The sequence below is a fragment of the Orcinus orca genome, chromosome 6, assembly GCF_937001465.1.
Source record: "Orcinus orca chromosome 6, mOrcOrc1.1, whole genome shotgun sequence".
Classification (NCBI taxonomy): Eukaryota; Metazoa; Chordata; class Mammalia; order Artiodactyla; family Delphinidae; genus Orcinus; species Orcinus orca.
The window spans coordinates 36,793,120-36,806,822 of record NC_064564.1 but is presented as its reverse complement, the minus strand read 5'-3'; the positions used below and the strand labels follow the sequence as shown (position 1 = coordinate 36,806,822).

General features: G+C 38.4%; 1 protein-coding gene across 14 annotated transcripts in view; it reads right to left on the bottom strand.

The window, feature by feature from the left end:
* TUT7 (terminal uridylyl transferase 7) overlaps positions 1-13,703 on the bottom strand; it is a 67,438-nt gene that overhangs the window by 7,921 nt on the left and 45,814 nt on the right. For 5 of the 14 annotated variants that reach the window (XM_033411383.2, XM_033411386.2, XM_033411384.2 and 2 more), the window contains exons 21-28: positions 13,624-13,701; positions 12,823-13,000; positions 9,176-9,223; positions 8,998-9,089; positions 7,550-7,665; positions 6,092-6,417; positions 3,846-3,922; positions 3,421-3,484 (exon numbers count right to left, since the gene is read on the bottom strand). In XM_033411383.2, the coding sequence (XP_033267274.1) occupies positions 3,421-3,484; positions 3,846-3,922; positions 6,092-6,417; positions 7,550-7,665; positions 8,998-9,089; positions 9,176-9,223; positions 12,823-13,000; positions 13,624-13,701 (979 nt within the window). Of the gene's footprint in view, positions 1-3,420; positions 3,485-3,566; positions 3,923-4,776; positions 5,991-6,091; positions 6,418-7,549; positions 7,666-8,997; positions 9,090-9,175; positions 9,224-12,822; positions 13,001-13,623; positions 13,702-13,703 lie in introns of those variants that run through there. The other 9 variants (XM_033411392.2, XM_033411393.2, XM_049710898.1 and 6 more) reach the window with 6 other exon arrangements.

Below are 13,703 nucleotides of genomic sequence, written 5' to 3'. Positions count from 1 at the left end.
GGAGGATAAGATCACAAAGCTAGAAATCACACCATGCAATCTGATGGCAAAGCCGATATTCAGAAACACCTTATCCTTGGCAAAACAAATATCTCAACTAAGCAAGGATCAGTATTTTCTTATGTAAAATGTTCTGGAAATGCCTGTTCAAGGCTGAAGCTTGTAAAAACAACGCTCTTTTGCCTTGCTTACATCTGGTAACCTTGTGATCCTCAAACTCTCAGAGGATCTACGGGAAACAATCCCACAAACTGCAGTGGAGTCTGTTTCCCAGACACTTTCATCTGTTGAAGTAGCTTTCAGAGGCAGCCTGTCAATCTCATCCATCTTTCATGGCTGCTGCCATTGTCAATCAAATCCTCTCACGATAGGCCCCATTCTCTTTTCACACAATTTCATTTTGAGTGTTTTCCCAGTAGAACTTTTCTTATTTTTAAGTCCATGCATTCCACTGACAGCAATTACAAGACCTTCCCAGGAAAGAGCTGCTCTCGCCTGTTCTTACAGTCTCCTATGTCTTTACCTTTCATGGACACCATATTCCCCTTTTGGGTAAGGGTGGCAATTCTCTGAAGATTTCTGTTTCTCTTTGAGTTGTTCTACCTCACTCTGCATACCAACCTCAATACTCAGGCCTTTTAAATTTTGATTGTAAAGAGATTTGATGCCATTTCAAATGTTTTTTCCAATCATTAAAAAAAAACCCAACTGTAAAATTTGCATATCATAAAAATAAATGCCTACTTCTATGTAGATCATTTTATATACTGGAGATAATTCATCGTGGTACTGACAGAAACGGAAGTACTTAAATAATTTAATAATTCAATTAATTTTTCTCTTGTTAACATTCAAAGTAGAAACAACCAAATACTCTTTGCCTGGAGCTCTCAGCTTTCCCAGGGTGAGATCACTGTGCCCTGGCTTATTTCAGCCTGGTTTGGTGAAAGCTGGGAAGAGTTCTCTCTACGGTGGGACTCTGGAGGCTGCTGAGGCTCTGAGAGCGCTATCTCTCAGAAAACGACACCTGATGGTAGATACAGATTAGCCTCTTCATACTCTGTAAACTAACACAGGCACCTCTCCAATCTAAAAGCAAACATTCTTTGCACATTAGCAATAAGACACAATATGTAAAAGCTGAGCATAAAATATGTGGCTTGTTTTACATTATATATAAAAATGTCAGGTTATATCAATGAAGCTTTAAAATTTCAAAAACTTAACTTTTCTCATCAACTATACAATCAAGTTAAAAAGAGTACACATGCTCTATTTGCTTATAGAATGTTCCTCCTTTAACTCTACTTTATTGAAGATTAGAGAGAGAGAAAGAAAGAGAAAGAGAAGGCCTTCACAGCCTCCCATTTCCCCCTCCCTTTTAGCATCTTTCCTTAGGCCTGGGGCCTGGGTGGGGATGGGGCACTAACCCCACCTGGCACTAACCCACAGCTGAAGTTAAGCAGCCTACAGTTCTTCTAGCACTTCTCACCACAACTCTCTACAATCAGGTTTTTCTGCCCTCCACTCCAAAGAAATGGCTCTTTTCAAAGTCACAGTGAGTGACTTCTGTGTTGCCAAATAAAATGCTGAATTCTCAGTCTTTGGTGCACAGACCTATGAGCAGCAATTTGCATGAAGTCAATTCTCCCTCTTTGAGGCACTTTCTCCATTTGGACTCCGGGACCCAACTTGCTGCTTCTTCTTCCCCATGAACCATTTTTCCTGTGTCTCCTTGGTTTATTTTGCCTGAGCCTCTACATGCTTTTTCTCTTTTCTAAGTGATCGCAGTCAGACCCAGGACTTAACTACCATCTGTTATACACTGAGCATGCTCAAATTTGTATCTGCAGCCTGGATTTTGCTCTAAATGCCAGGCTCCTATATCTACTTGGCTACTCAACATCTCTACCCAATATCTAGCAGGTCTCTTAACCGAACTCTATTTCTCCCCATAATCTGTTCTCCCTGACGGTTCCCCGGCACAGGAAATTCAAACTCCATTCTTCTAGCTGCTCAGAGCAAAAGTCACAATGTCTGCTCTGATTCTCAAAATCTCATGATTTTCTGTCATGCTTTATCATCTAACCCATCAACAGATCATGTTGGCGCTACCTTTAAAGTCTCCAGAACATTAGCAGTCCTCACTTCCTCCACCCCTTCTACCTACATCTAAGCCGTCCTCCACTCTCCCCTAAACTGTAGCAGGAGCCTCCCTGTTGGTTTGAATTTTCACCCTTGCCTCCTCACGGCATAATGAACCTTTTAAAACAATTCAGATAATACCACTCCTTTGCTTAAAACCTTCCAACAGTTGCCCATCTCATGTAGAGATAAAAATCCCATCCCTACCATTGCTGAAGGAGCTGCATGACCCACACTTGTATACCCTTGACCTCCCCTCCAACCAACCCTCCTCACCCTCATCCCACTTAGTGTCACCCACTCAGGACAAAACTGTTCTCAGCTCTGTTGTAAGAGTCTAACTCCAATTTCCTCTTGGCTTGCCTCTTTCTTTCACTTGATTCTCTGCTTAAATGTTACTCTATCAGAGAGGCCTCCTCCCTCCCAACATTCTCTTTCCCTTTTCCTGCTTTATATTTCTTAGCATCTGTCCCACGTGAAATATTTGTCTCTCTTCTGACAAGAATGCAGAGTAAATGAGAGAAGGGGCTTTGCTGATTCACTGCTGTATCTTCAGTGTTTAGGCCCACACCCTGAACTTAGAGGGGGCGGGTGGGTGGGAGGTGTGGCTTAATAAATATTTGTTGAAGGAATGAATAAATGACGCAGCTGAGAGAGAGAGTGTTCAGGTCAATGATTACTTTCTTTCCTTACTTTGGTGCATGGTAAATAATCTCCATGAGAATACACTGCTGACAAGACAGTGGCAATTTCAAAGCAGAAACAAAAAGTATAGAAGAGGAACAAATAACTAGACTATGGTTCCTACTCAAGGATGGTATAAGAATCACCTAGAACATTTAAAAAATACACAGGCCTAAGCCTAGCCCCTGAAGCATCTGATTTAAGAAATGAAGGTTGGGCTTCCCTGGTGGCGCAGTGGTTGAGAGTCCGCCTGCCGATGCAGGGGACACGGGTTCGTGCCCCGGTCCGGGAGGATCCCACATGCCGCGGAGCGGCTGGGCCCGTGAGCCATGGCTGCTGAGCCTGCGCGTCTGGAGCCTGTACTCCGCAACGGGAGAGGCCACAACAGTGAGAGGCCCACGTACCGCAAAAAGGAAAAAAAAAGAAATGAAGGTGGGGTCAGGGTAGCTGTATTTTTAAAAGTTCCCCAAGTGATTCTGATGTCCAATCCCTGTTAAAACCACTTATTCAAAGGAAGTGCCTCAAAAGGCATGTGGTACACTATGCAGTAAATAAAATAACACACATTTTTTTTTTTTCAAACCCACATACCTGACTGGGGACTCAAAAATATAGATGTTTTTTGTTTCTTTTGGTCTTCATGTAAAAGCACTGCCTAAAAAACGAAATAGACTGGTTTACAAAGTCGAAAGGAACAGCATCCGAAACAGCCTGAAAACTGTAACTAAATCCAAGGAGAGCTGAAATTAGGCATGTGGGTGGCAGAACTTTGCAAGTTAATCAACAAGCAAGACACATCTGCAGGACCCCTTAAAGCACACCCGGTGAGCTGGTGCACAGCAAGCTCATCACAACCTGTGCCTCGGGCAGAGCAGAGGAGCCACGAGGATGGAGACAGGGCCTGGGGCAGCCCAGCACCTCCGAGCACCTGGCACAGAGCTGCTAGCACTCAGTACGTGTTTGCAGGAGAGACAGAGGATGGGAGGGTTTCCTGCTCAGGCCTGAGCTAGGTTTACCTGAACAAATGTGCCAGTTGGTCTCAAAGGGCTAGGTGAAGAAGGGGATCCAAATACACAATCAGATTTAGACAGACCTGAGAAAGAAATCAGCACTTTTTGTTCCTACTTTAAATCCAAAGTAGTAGCCCTGTTTCAAACTTTTCACAGAATGATTTTCTGTTGATATGACAGAAACTCTACTCAGTATACTGTGTGGACAAAATAATAACATATTGGAAGAAATGAGAGGGAGCAACATCATTTTTAGACAGAAAGAAGTTGATTATTTTTAATTGCTCTTGGAGGAAATTCACCATACTCTAGCCCCACTCCTCCCCTTTTTATTTTACTTTTATATTATGACTACTTGATTTAATGTGAAAACACTGCAGTCTGAAGAAACCAAGATTCTAGTGCTTTCCGTAGCTTTGATAATACCCCATCCCTGCCCCAGGACATCCCATCTCTCTTTGATTTGCTACTGCCCCCTAGGCAGCCAGAATCACCACTCTAACTACTTTTTTTTTTTTAAATTTTGGTCAGATCTTAGTTCCCCGACCACAGACTGGCCCACAGCAGTGAAAGTGCCCCGAGTCCTAACCACTGGACGGCCAGGGAATTCCCTGCTCTAACTATTTTGAGAGATTCACTAGTAGGCAACTTAAAACTTGCTACTAGCTAGAAAGAAGAGATCATCCAAGCTGCGGGAGGACAGGGGCATTCCTTCACCACTCTTGTACCGAAGAAGAACGCAATGCTCCTGCTCTGAGTAAACACAAAACCTGAGTTTTCTGAAGGGTAGCCTACAAAAGGAATTTTGGTAAGACTATATTACATCTTATCTATACCGTTTATAGTTCCCTCATCTGTAAACTGGAGATATCAATAATACCACATTTAATGGGGCTGTGGTGAAAATGAGATGAAATTACCCATCATAAGTGCTCAATGAATGTTAGCTATTGCTTTTAATTTCTTTTAAACATTTTACCTCTTATAATTATAAAAGAAGATCATTTTATTCTGGTATACATCCCTTGTTAGGGCAAAAAAGTTTGAATTTGAATTCCTTAGAAGTAGGACAAGCTGAAGCTGTAACTTTCATAAACATTTAAGTCCTATTTTAAAATCAATAATGAAAACAATTTAAAAATATACTTCTTTTCATATAAAGCTCATTTAAAAAAAATAAGGATAGCTGATCTAAAAAGTTTCTACCTTAAGAAAAAGAGATACTATATTGCTGATATGATATCATAGAATGGAAGAGAGGTATTAGTGTTCCAGGAACAACAAGGACTAGAGTGAGTATTTTAAGGAAATTGTCAGTGCTGACATTTTTTTATGCTGCACATAAACATCATTTACAATCGAGGACAAGAACAGGGTTACCACTTTAATCAAAAACATTATTTCTCAGGGTTTCATTTCCATGCTAATCAAATTTCATCCACTTTCACAGGTTTGTTCTGAGAAAAGAAAGTGAGAGCGTATAAACTGCTTTGTAAACCATAATTTATCCCCCCCACACAAAGAACGCTTACTCTTAACAGTCTGTTAAAAAGATGCCCATAACGGACACTTCACCCATTTAATAGAAAAAGTGGATTAAGATCTGACAACTCAAAGGGGCAAGATCTGTGGATGATTTTCAACTATGGACTGATAGTATCAATATATTTTTCCTCATCATAAGAATAATCATGCTCACTGCAGAAAATTATTAAAATGATGAAATGCAAAGACAATCCGCTGCAGGTAGAGGCACCATTAACTGTGTAACCCTTCTACTTCTAGTCCCCTTTCTAGGCCTGTGCGCACATGTATTTAAAAACAATACAAGCGGCTCCTGCACGCACTGTATGGTGTCCTGAGATCACTCCCCCATGGCCCTGCAGCGCTTCCATTTCAAAAGTGCACACACTGAGTAGCAAAGCTCAAGTGGTAGCTTGTTTTCTGGTCACTTAGGTTACATTTTTTAGGTACTGGGGATTACCAGGTCTTCGATTCACTGATAATCTTATCAGAAAAGTCAACCAAATGACTCTGATAAGCCTCTCAAAAAACCAGCAATAAGTGTTCAAGACATAGAGAGGATCAGAAGTAAAGGCAGGAGAGGTGGGTTCACCTTCTTAAAAACAAAATCTTTTCCAGTAAATAGATCTGTTAAAGAAATAAATATAAATAAAATAGTTAAGAACTCTAAAAAAGAGATTTCCCTTGAGATGTGAGTGCAAACATCAAGGTGTGATGGGTGTGCATACCTGAAGAGCCTTTAAACTGTGGGCATTCCTTTTTAATATGCCCTTCTCTTCCACAAATAAAACAACGTTTTTCTCTTAAGTCTTTGTCGTCTTGTCTCTTCCATTTTTCCACTGGTGGCCTGAGAATTTTCTCTCTCCCCAGGTCAACAGCTGCTCTCACTGGCTTGGCTTTCTGAAGTGTGCACTGCATGGGCTTATCTTCTTTTGTTGATACCTCCCTCTCTGTGTACTTGTTTTGAATTTCTTTGTCTTCTTTGCTTCTTTTCTCTTTGTTCTCGGGGTATCTTTGGTTCAGTGTATCTTCCTGATCTCGCCGTCGCCTCACTCTGTAGAAGATATAATATTAGTAGGAAAAATCTGAACAAAAACCTAAATAAATTCCTAAGACCACTTCAGGTTTAGGAGACAACCAGATATAGGCGGCATCAGAGGGAAAAACAAGAATTTAACAATTTAAGTTCATCTTCTCTATTAAGAAGCAACCTCAGGGCTTAAGGGTGTAGTTTTTTTCATTTTCACAAGTACTCTAGTGCTGTAAAACCAGTTTTTGCAACTAGTGGAACTCCTTAATATAATACCTACTCTGATACTGATGCAATGAAACTCAAATTATCCTTGGAGTGATTTCTTAAACCTTTCTGGCCCATGAGCATTCTTTACCAGCACTGGAAACTTGAGACATGAAACTTTAGGTTCACAAGGAAACAATGGTTATAAGGAGATTTATGTTCTTAAACTGTCAAAATTATTTCTTCCTTGACCTACATGATCAGTGACTATTATCTGAATAAAAATAAAGTACTAAATAAGAGCCTTGAATTCCAGATGGTGACTTATTCTAAGTGGCAAGTTTTTAAATGAGAATATTATCATCCAGTTAAAAATACCACCACCACCCCAAAATAAGAATGTGTCCCAAGCAAGCAACCTAACCTAACCTAACCCGCTCTGCCCTCCTGCAATCATTATCATAAGAAAGCATGGGGCCCAAACTGAGTAGGTCACCATAGCAATTATTAAGTACACCCCAGTTATTGTACACAGAAGTGTAATTGAGATCCTAAAAAAAAAAAAAACCCATTTTACTTTTCATTGACTGAAATGATTCTGAACTCCTCACTGCTGTAAAAGGGAAGAATTTCAGTTTCCTCTTTTGTTCTTATATCCCTGTTGGAGAGTGTGATAACCAAATGATCAAGTGATGATTAGGGCTGTGCCCCAAATTAGGAAAGGTGACCGGGCCTGGAAGACTGTCTCCTGTACACCCTAGTTAATCCTAGTCATCTGCACTTAAAGCCATGTTTTAAATCACTTCATTTTCATGGTAAAAAAAAGCTCAAATTTATCTGAGAACTGCTGGATTTAATACAAGTTTATTTTGTTACAAGAGAACCTCATTTAAAAACTGGTACAGCAAGAAAACAAAAACAAAACCACCCCTTTTGAATATCTGCTTACCTTCTCCTCATAGGACAGTCCTTCATGAAGTGTCCAATTTTCCCACAAATTCGGCAACATCTATCATTTGGGGCCAGCTCGCCTTCAGTTAGCACATCTGGATCAAAAAAGTACTCCTAGCAGAATATAAATACATAAAAATCTGAACTATTAATATGAGATCCAAACACAAAAACTAACCAATATCAATCAGGAATCTCACTGACATACCAACATCGATATATTAATTTTAATAGTTATTATTATATTGCTTAATTCCAAAATCAAAACCATTAAGAGGTCTAATTCAGGATAGGCTTACCTAAATTCATTTTTATTACTATTCGTCATGCAGGACACTGTTTAACCATAAAGGTAGCTTGTTCCCTTCCACACTTCTGAACAAAAGCATTACACATCCCTGTGAGTCAGCTTCCTAGGACTTGGGAGAAGCTGAGGCCAGGTACAAAGACTTCATTTTCTCATAAAATGAAAAGGCTAAAACCTAAAAAGAAAGAAGCTATGTGCTGTTGCTTTGTTGTGGCTTCTGAAGGAAAATATCAGAGGAAAGGAAAGACAATGGTCTGGACTCTAGCCTCTTTGCCACCAAAATTAAGGTGGGTACCAGCAGAAGTGGCATCACCTGGGAGCTTGTAGGACATACAGTCTTGGGCCCCACTCCAGACCTCCTGAATCAGAACCTACATTTTAACAAAATCCCCAGGTGATTTGTTTGAACAAGTTTCAAAAGCACTGGTGTAGAAGACCACCACAGCAGTATCTAGCAAAAAATAGATGTAGAGATGTAATCAAATGCTGAACATGCTTATACACCCAATAACTTAAGGTTCATTTAAAAAGTCTTTATTAAGAAAATTAATGCAGGAAAAAAACCCCTTTGTTTTTAACATAAAACTCTCTAGTTCCTAACCCCTTCCCGTTTTCTCTCACTGAAATGAATTTTTATAATGCAGTTTTGTTTTGTTTTTAATGAGTGTGGTTCCATAAAAACCTGATTATTAGGTTATATGAGAACAGACAGATCTTTAGCACAGGCAGCACTGACTCTCTCTTGTCCCATTAAGGGATTTATTACTCTTTGCAAGCAGACTGGAAAAATCTAGACGTCATATGAGGGGGTGGGGGATGTCCTTAGATATGTGCAAACTGGGTTTGCAGAGGCTGGTATGGAGCTGAATGCTTGGTGGAACAGCAGTGCCACCAATGTGTGTTACCGACAAAAAGCAGCAGCAACAAAATTATTAATTTTCCCACCCAAACTCCACTTCCGGCTATCTCTTCCTGTTCTCCTGATAAATGGCTTCAAAACAGGGATGTTTATTAAAAGGTTTTTATCTTGGCTAGACTCACCAAACTTCCAGAGTATTTAGATTACTATTGAAGTAATGTATACAAATTAGGTGCTTAAATGGCTTTTAGAATTGGTTTTTTGTATTTCCAAAACTTACCATTTTTGAGGGGTAGTCCTTTGGAAATCCTTTGACTGGAATACCAAATACTCTTCTCCCATTTATAAATGCTTTCATTATAAAATTTGTCACTAAGGAGAAAAGAGTAAAGGCTCAATTGGAGGGATTAAAAGTAAAAGAGATGGCATTAATATTTATAAACGAAGTAATAACTTACTTTTCCTTGATAATCCAGCTCCAAGATTATGATTCAAATCAAATGGATCTAAGTAAAGAAAATTAATGAAAACATAAAAAGATAATCAAATAGGAAATACCAGTATTCATACATTAAGTGAGGTCTATATAACAAGAAGAAAGTGTTACATACTTTATCATTAATAAAAGTATTAAATGACTGCCTTTTTAATGAGTTTTAAGTCTATAATACAACTAAGTAATATATATATATATATTCCTAAATATAAGGCAAGTTTTCCCACAAAAGTATCCATCAGAAAAGAGGGTATTGCTTTATATTTGAATCCTTAAAGAGTCCTTCATATTATGAGAAGGTGCTTCATTTTGAACAACAAAATACTGTTTGGAGAAGACGTATTAGTCTGATATTACCTAATCATGCTAGTTTTAGAGGCATACAGAAGTCACAAATATATTTAAAACATTTTAGTACTGAATGCTCCTGCTAATTAACAGCCTTTAAAACATCATTTTAGAAAATAATTTATCATGAAGCTCATAAAACCTAAGATAAATGAAAACACACACAGACACACACACCTGCCCCAGTAGCATACCAATGGCTATCTGGATCTCCATTTCCAGTAAAAGCTTTATATAAAGACTCCTGGGACTTCCCTGGTGGTGCAGTGGTTAGGAATCTGCCTGCCAATGCAGGGGACACGGGTTCAATCCCTGGTCCGGGAAGATCCCACATGCTGAGGAGCAACTAAGCCCGTGCACCACAACTACTAAGCCTGTGCTCTACAGCCCGAGAGCCACAACTACTGAAGCCCACGTGCCTATAGCCTATGCTCCGCAATAAGAGAAGCCACTGCAATGAAAAGCCCGTACACCTCAACGAAGAGTAGCCCCCGCTCGCCACAATTAAAGCCTGCATGCGCAACGAAGACCCAATGCAGCCAAAAAAAAGACTCCTGTATGATCTTTTTTTTTAATCAAATGGCTTGTGTTAGAATTTTATTTATTCATTTATTTATTTGTTTATTGGCTGTGTTGGGTCTTTGTTGCTGTGCGCAGACTTTCTCTAGTTGTGGCGAGCGGAGGCTACTCTTCGTTTCAGTGCACGGACTTCTCTTTGCGGTGGCTTCTCTTTGTTGCGGAGCATGGGCTCTAGGTGTGTGGGCTTCAGTAGCTGTGGCGCATGGGCTTAGTTGCTCCGCGGCATGTGGGATCTTCCCTGACCAGGGCTCAAAACCATGTCCCCTGCATTGGCAGGTGGATTCTTAACCACTGCGCCACCAGGGAAGTCCCTCCCACATGATCTGAAATGTCTGCATCTCAAATATCTTAGATAGATATAAACATGATGTATCTGAAATATTATTTGTTAGATGATCCAAAAAGTGGTAGAAATGATGAAAAAAATGCTGATGTCAAAGATGTATGTGAGATCTGAATAAACTGGTTCATGAAATAAATTCAGGTAAAGCACTATTTCTAAGTCAAAATACTATTTTATATTGGATTTAAAATAAAAATATACAGAATAATTCACAATTTAAACATTATGTATAGATATTTAATTATTTCCAATAAATGTCCAGAAACATATTCAAGAAAGCAAAGGAAAAAATAAACCCAAAACCTTTTTTGGGGATCATCTCATTAAGAAAATGGAGGATGTATATGGTACATACAAAAGGAGTAAAGGGGGCTTCCCTGGTGGCACAGTGGTTGAGAGTCCGCCTGCCGATGCAGGGGATACGGGTTTGTGCCCCGGTCAGGAAGGATCCCACATGCCACGGAGCGGCTGGGCCCGTGAGCCATGGCCGCTGAGCCTGCGCGTCCAGAGCCTGTGCTCCGCAACGGGAGAGGCCACAACAGTGAGAGGCCCGCGTACCGCAAAAAAAAAAGAAAAAAAAAGAGTAACGAAGTAAAAAGAGGCATTCCTTCTGGTTGTCTGTTATGCTTCTAATGTATAATAACTGGGGTATACCATTTGGGATTTAGACCCACTAAGAGTTTACTGGCGTATAGGACCCTTTACTCAGTATAACCCTGTACTAATAACTGCTATGAGAAGGTTACCTTTCTAGTAGGTTTGGTCATGCTTTCTTCTGGTGATTTTTATGTGTGTGCTATGTGGAAGTATTTTTGGTTGTTTGCTTGGTGTAGCAGAGATACTACGATATTAGCTATCATACAGACACTACAAACTACCACCACTGAAATTTCTCAGTTCTAGAATAACTAGTTAAAAGTCTTCCTTCTAATATAGCCTATTACTAATGGCTCGTTTGTAAATAATGTAAAGTTAAAAGCAAAAGATAATGAGGCTTCAAAAAATTAAGAAAAAAATATTAATAATTGGCAGACCATAAGAACCCACTCTGATAGCGGAAAGGTTTAAGACAAAGTTCTATGTTTTTGACATATCAGATACCAAAAAGTTAAAACTGTATCTATAACTCATTGTCATCTGAATTTAATTTTACAAATGTTCACAGTATTTTAATACTGTCAATAAGCAGAAGTAATGATAAAAGCATAACCTAAAGTAATACATTATTTAGGTGATATGATTATATTAAAAATAAATTTAAAAAGACCCAAATCAACAAAATATTTAAGCCATTTCTCAATTCATTTTTAAACATTTAAACTCCATTTTGTCTTTAAAATTAAAAATCCCACAAATTTATCATTTGTGGAATGTGTGGAATTCCACATTTATCATATGTGGAATCTAAAAAATAAAACAAACAAATGAATGTAATGAAACAGAAACAGACTCACAGATATAGAGAACAAACTAGTGGTTACCAGTAGGGAAAGGGAAATGGGGAGGGGCGAGATAGGGGTATGGGATTAAGAGACACAAACTACTATATATCAAATAGATAAGCAACAAGAATATACTGTACAGCACAGGGAATATAGCCAATATTTTATAATAACTTTAAATGGAGAATAATCTATAAAAATATCAAATCACTATTTTATACACAGGAAGCTAATATAATATTGTAAAACAAGTACACAACAATAAAAAAAAACCAGTACTGAGCAACCACTGAAAATAATTTGGTGAATATATAAATATATATATAGTTAATAAAAAATCTACAAAGATAGAAACAAAAATCTCCCAAAGTGGAAATAAACAATCAAATATCAATACAAACACAATGGCCCACGGATCTTAGCATTCAAGGAAGGCTTCAGCACAGGCGAAATAAATGGCAAATTTTATATCTAACTATTATAGGTAAACTTCTCCATCAATAAACAGCAAATAAGGACCTTGAAAACTGACTTTCGGAGGTACTCTTCAAACCCTCACTTAGGAAGGTTTTAAAAGTCCCACTATTTTGAAGCTGGCTTACCTCTATAGCAACCTTATTCTCCAGTACCTGTTAAACACAGGTAAAGGGCTTGTCATGGTGAACAAAGACTTTTGGATTTGTGAGAGACTCCATGGGAGGGCATCAGCCATTTAAAAATAAATCTTTAAGTTGGAAACAGACAAGTCTGCCTGATGTGGACAGTAACGGGATGGCTGCAAGGCGCACCCCGATCAGTGGCTCATGGCTGCTCTGGGAGAGCTCTGCAAGGATGAAGAACACCCTCACAGTTCAATCTCTATATTCTATTCAGTTTTAAGTTTGATTTTATTTGTACCTTCAATAACAATGTATTTTGATGTCCACTGTTTCTTAAAAGTTGTAAGCAGACTTTTTCTCCTGATGCTAATAACATGTTCTTTAAAATCAAATTCCTCTGTGTAGAAACGAAGAAGTCCCAACCATAGCTGCCCAACAGATTCTGTATTTTTTCCATATTCTGGCCAATAGGTGGGCTAGAAATAGAAGGAACAAGAGATATCATGCTCTATAGTAAAGTGTTAATATCAATAGTCATTTGTATCTTAGGGAGTAAATCTGGGTTTATTTTAATTAACTAGAGTTTAAATACATAAAAATATAATTATATAACTTTTCTTTTATATTTTAAAATATCATTTACATGAGTTTATTAATCTCTACCCTATGACTTGGAGACAGAAAGAGCTCAGGGTTTTAAATGCCAAACCTCAGAATGCATGTTTGTGGAAGAATCTGGAAATAAATTTTAAGAGCCTTGGTGACATCTGGTTATTATATCTCTGTAACTGAGAGTCTTTCCAAATTCTCTATAGGAAACCATAGAGCAAATATTTGTTCATTTGGAATAAAGTTACTTGACCATTTGGAATTATTGGGCATTAAAGAAATCCTGAATATAGTCCCTAGAAACTCACCTGGCTTAAAAAAAATGTTTTCAACTTCAAAGGAATCATCTGTATGTGCTATTTTTTTTTTACTGTCATAATATAAATAAATATTACAAGTGATAATATAGTTGTTGACCATCTACACTACAGCATAGGATAGGTAACTTTCAGTCAAGGATGTAAAAATTCTTTACTATTAAAATACGTACCAGTTCATCTATTTGATCAAAAAAATAAATATTCCAGCCATCAACAAATATTTCAGGTTTCTTTTCACCTTTGTATATCT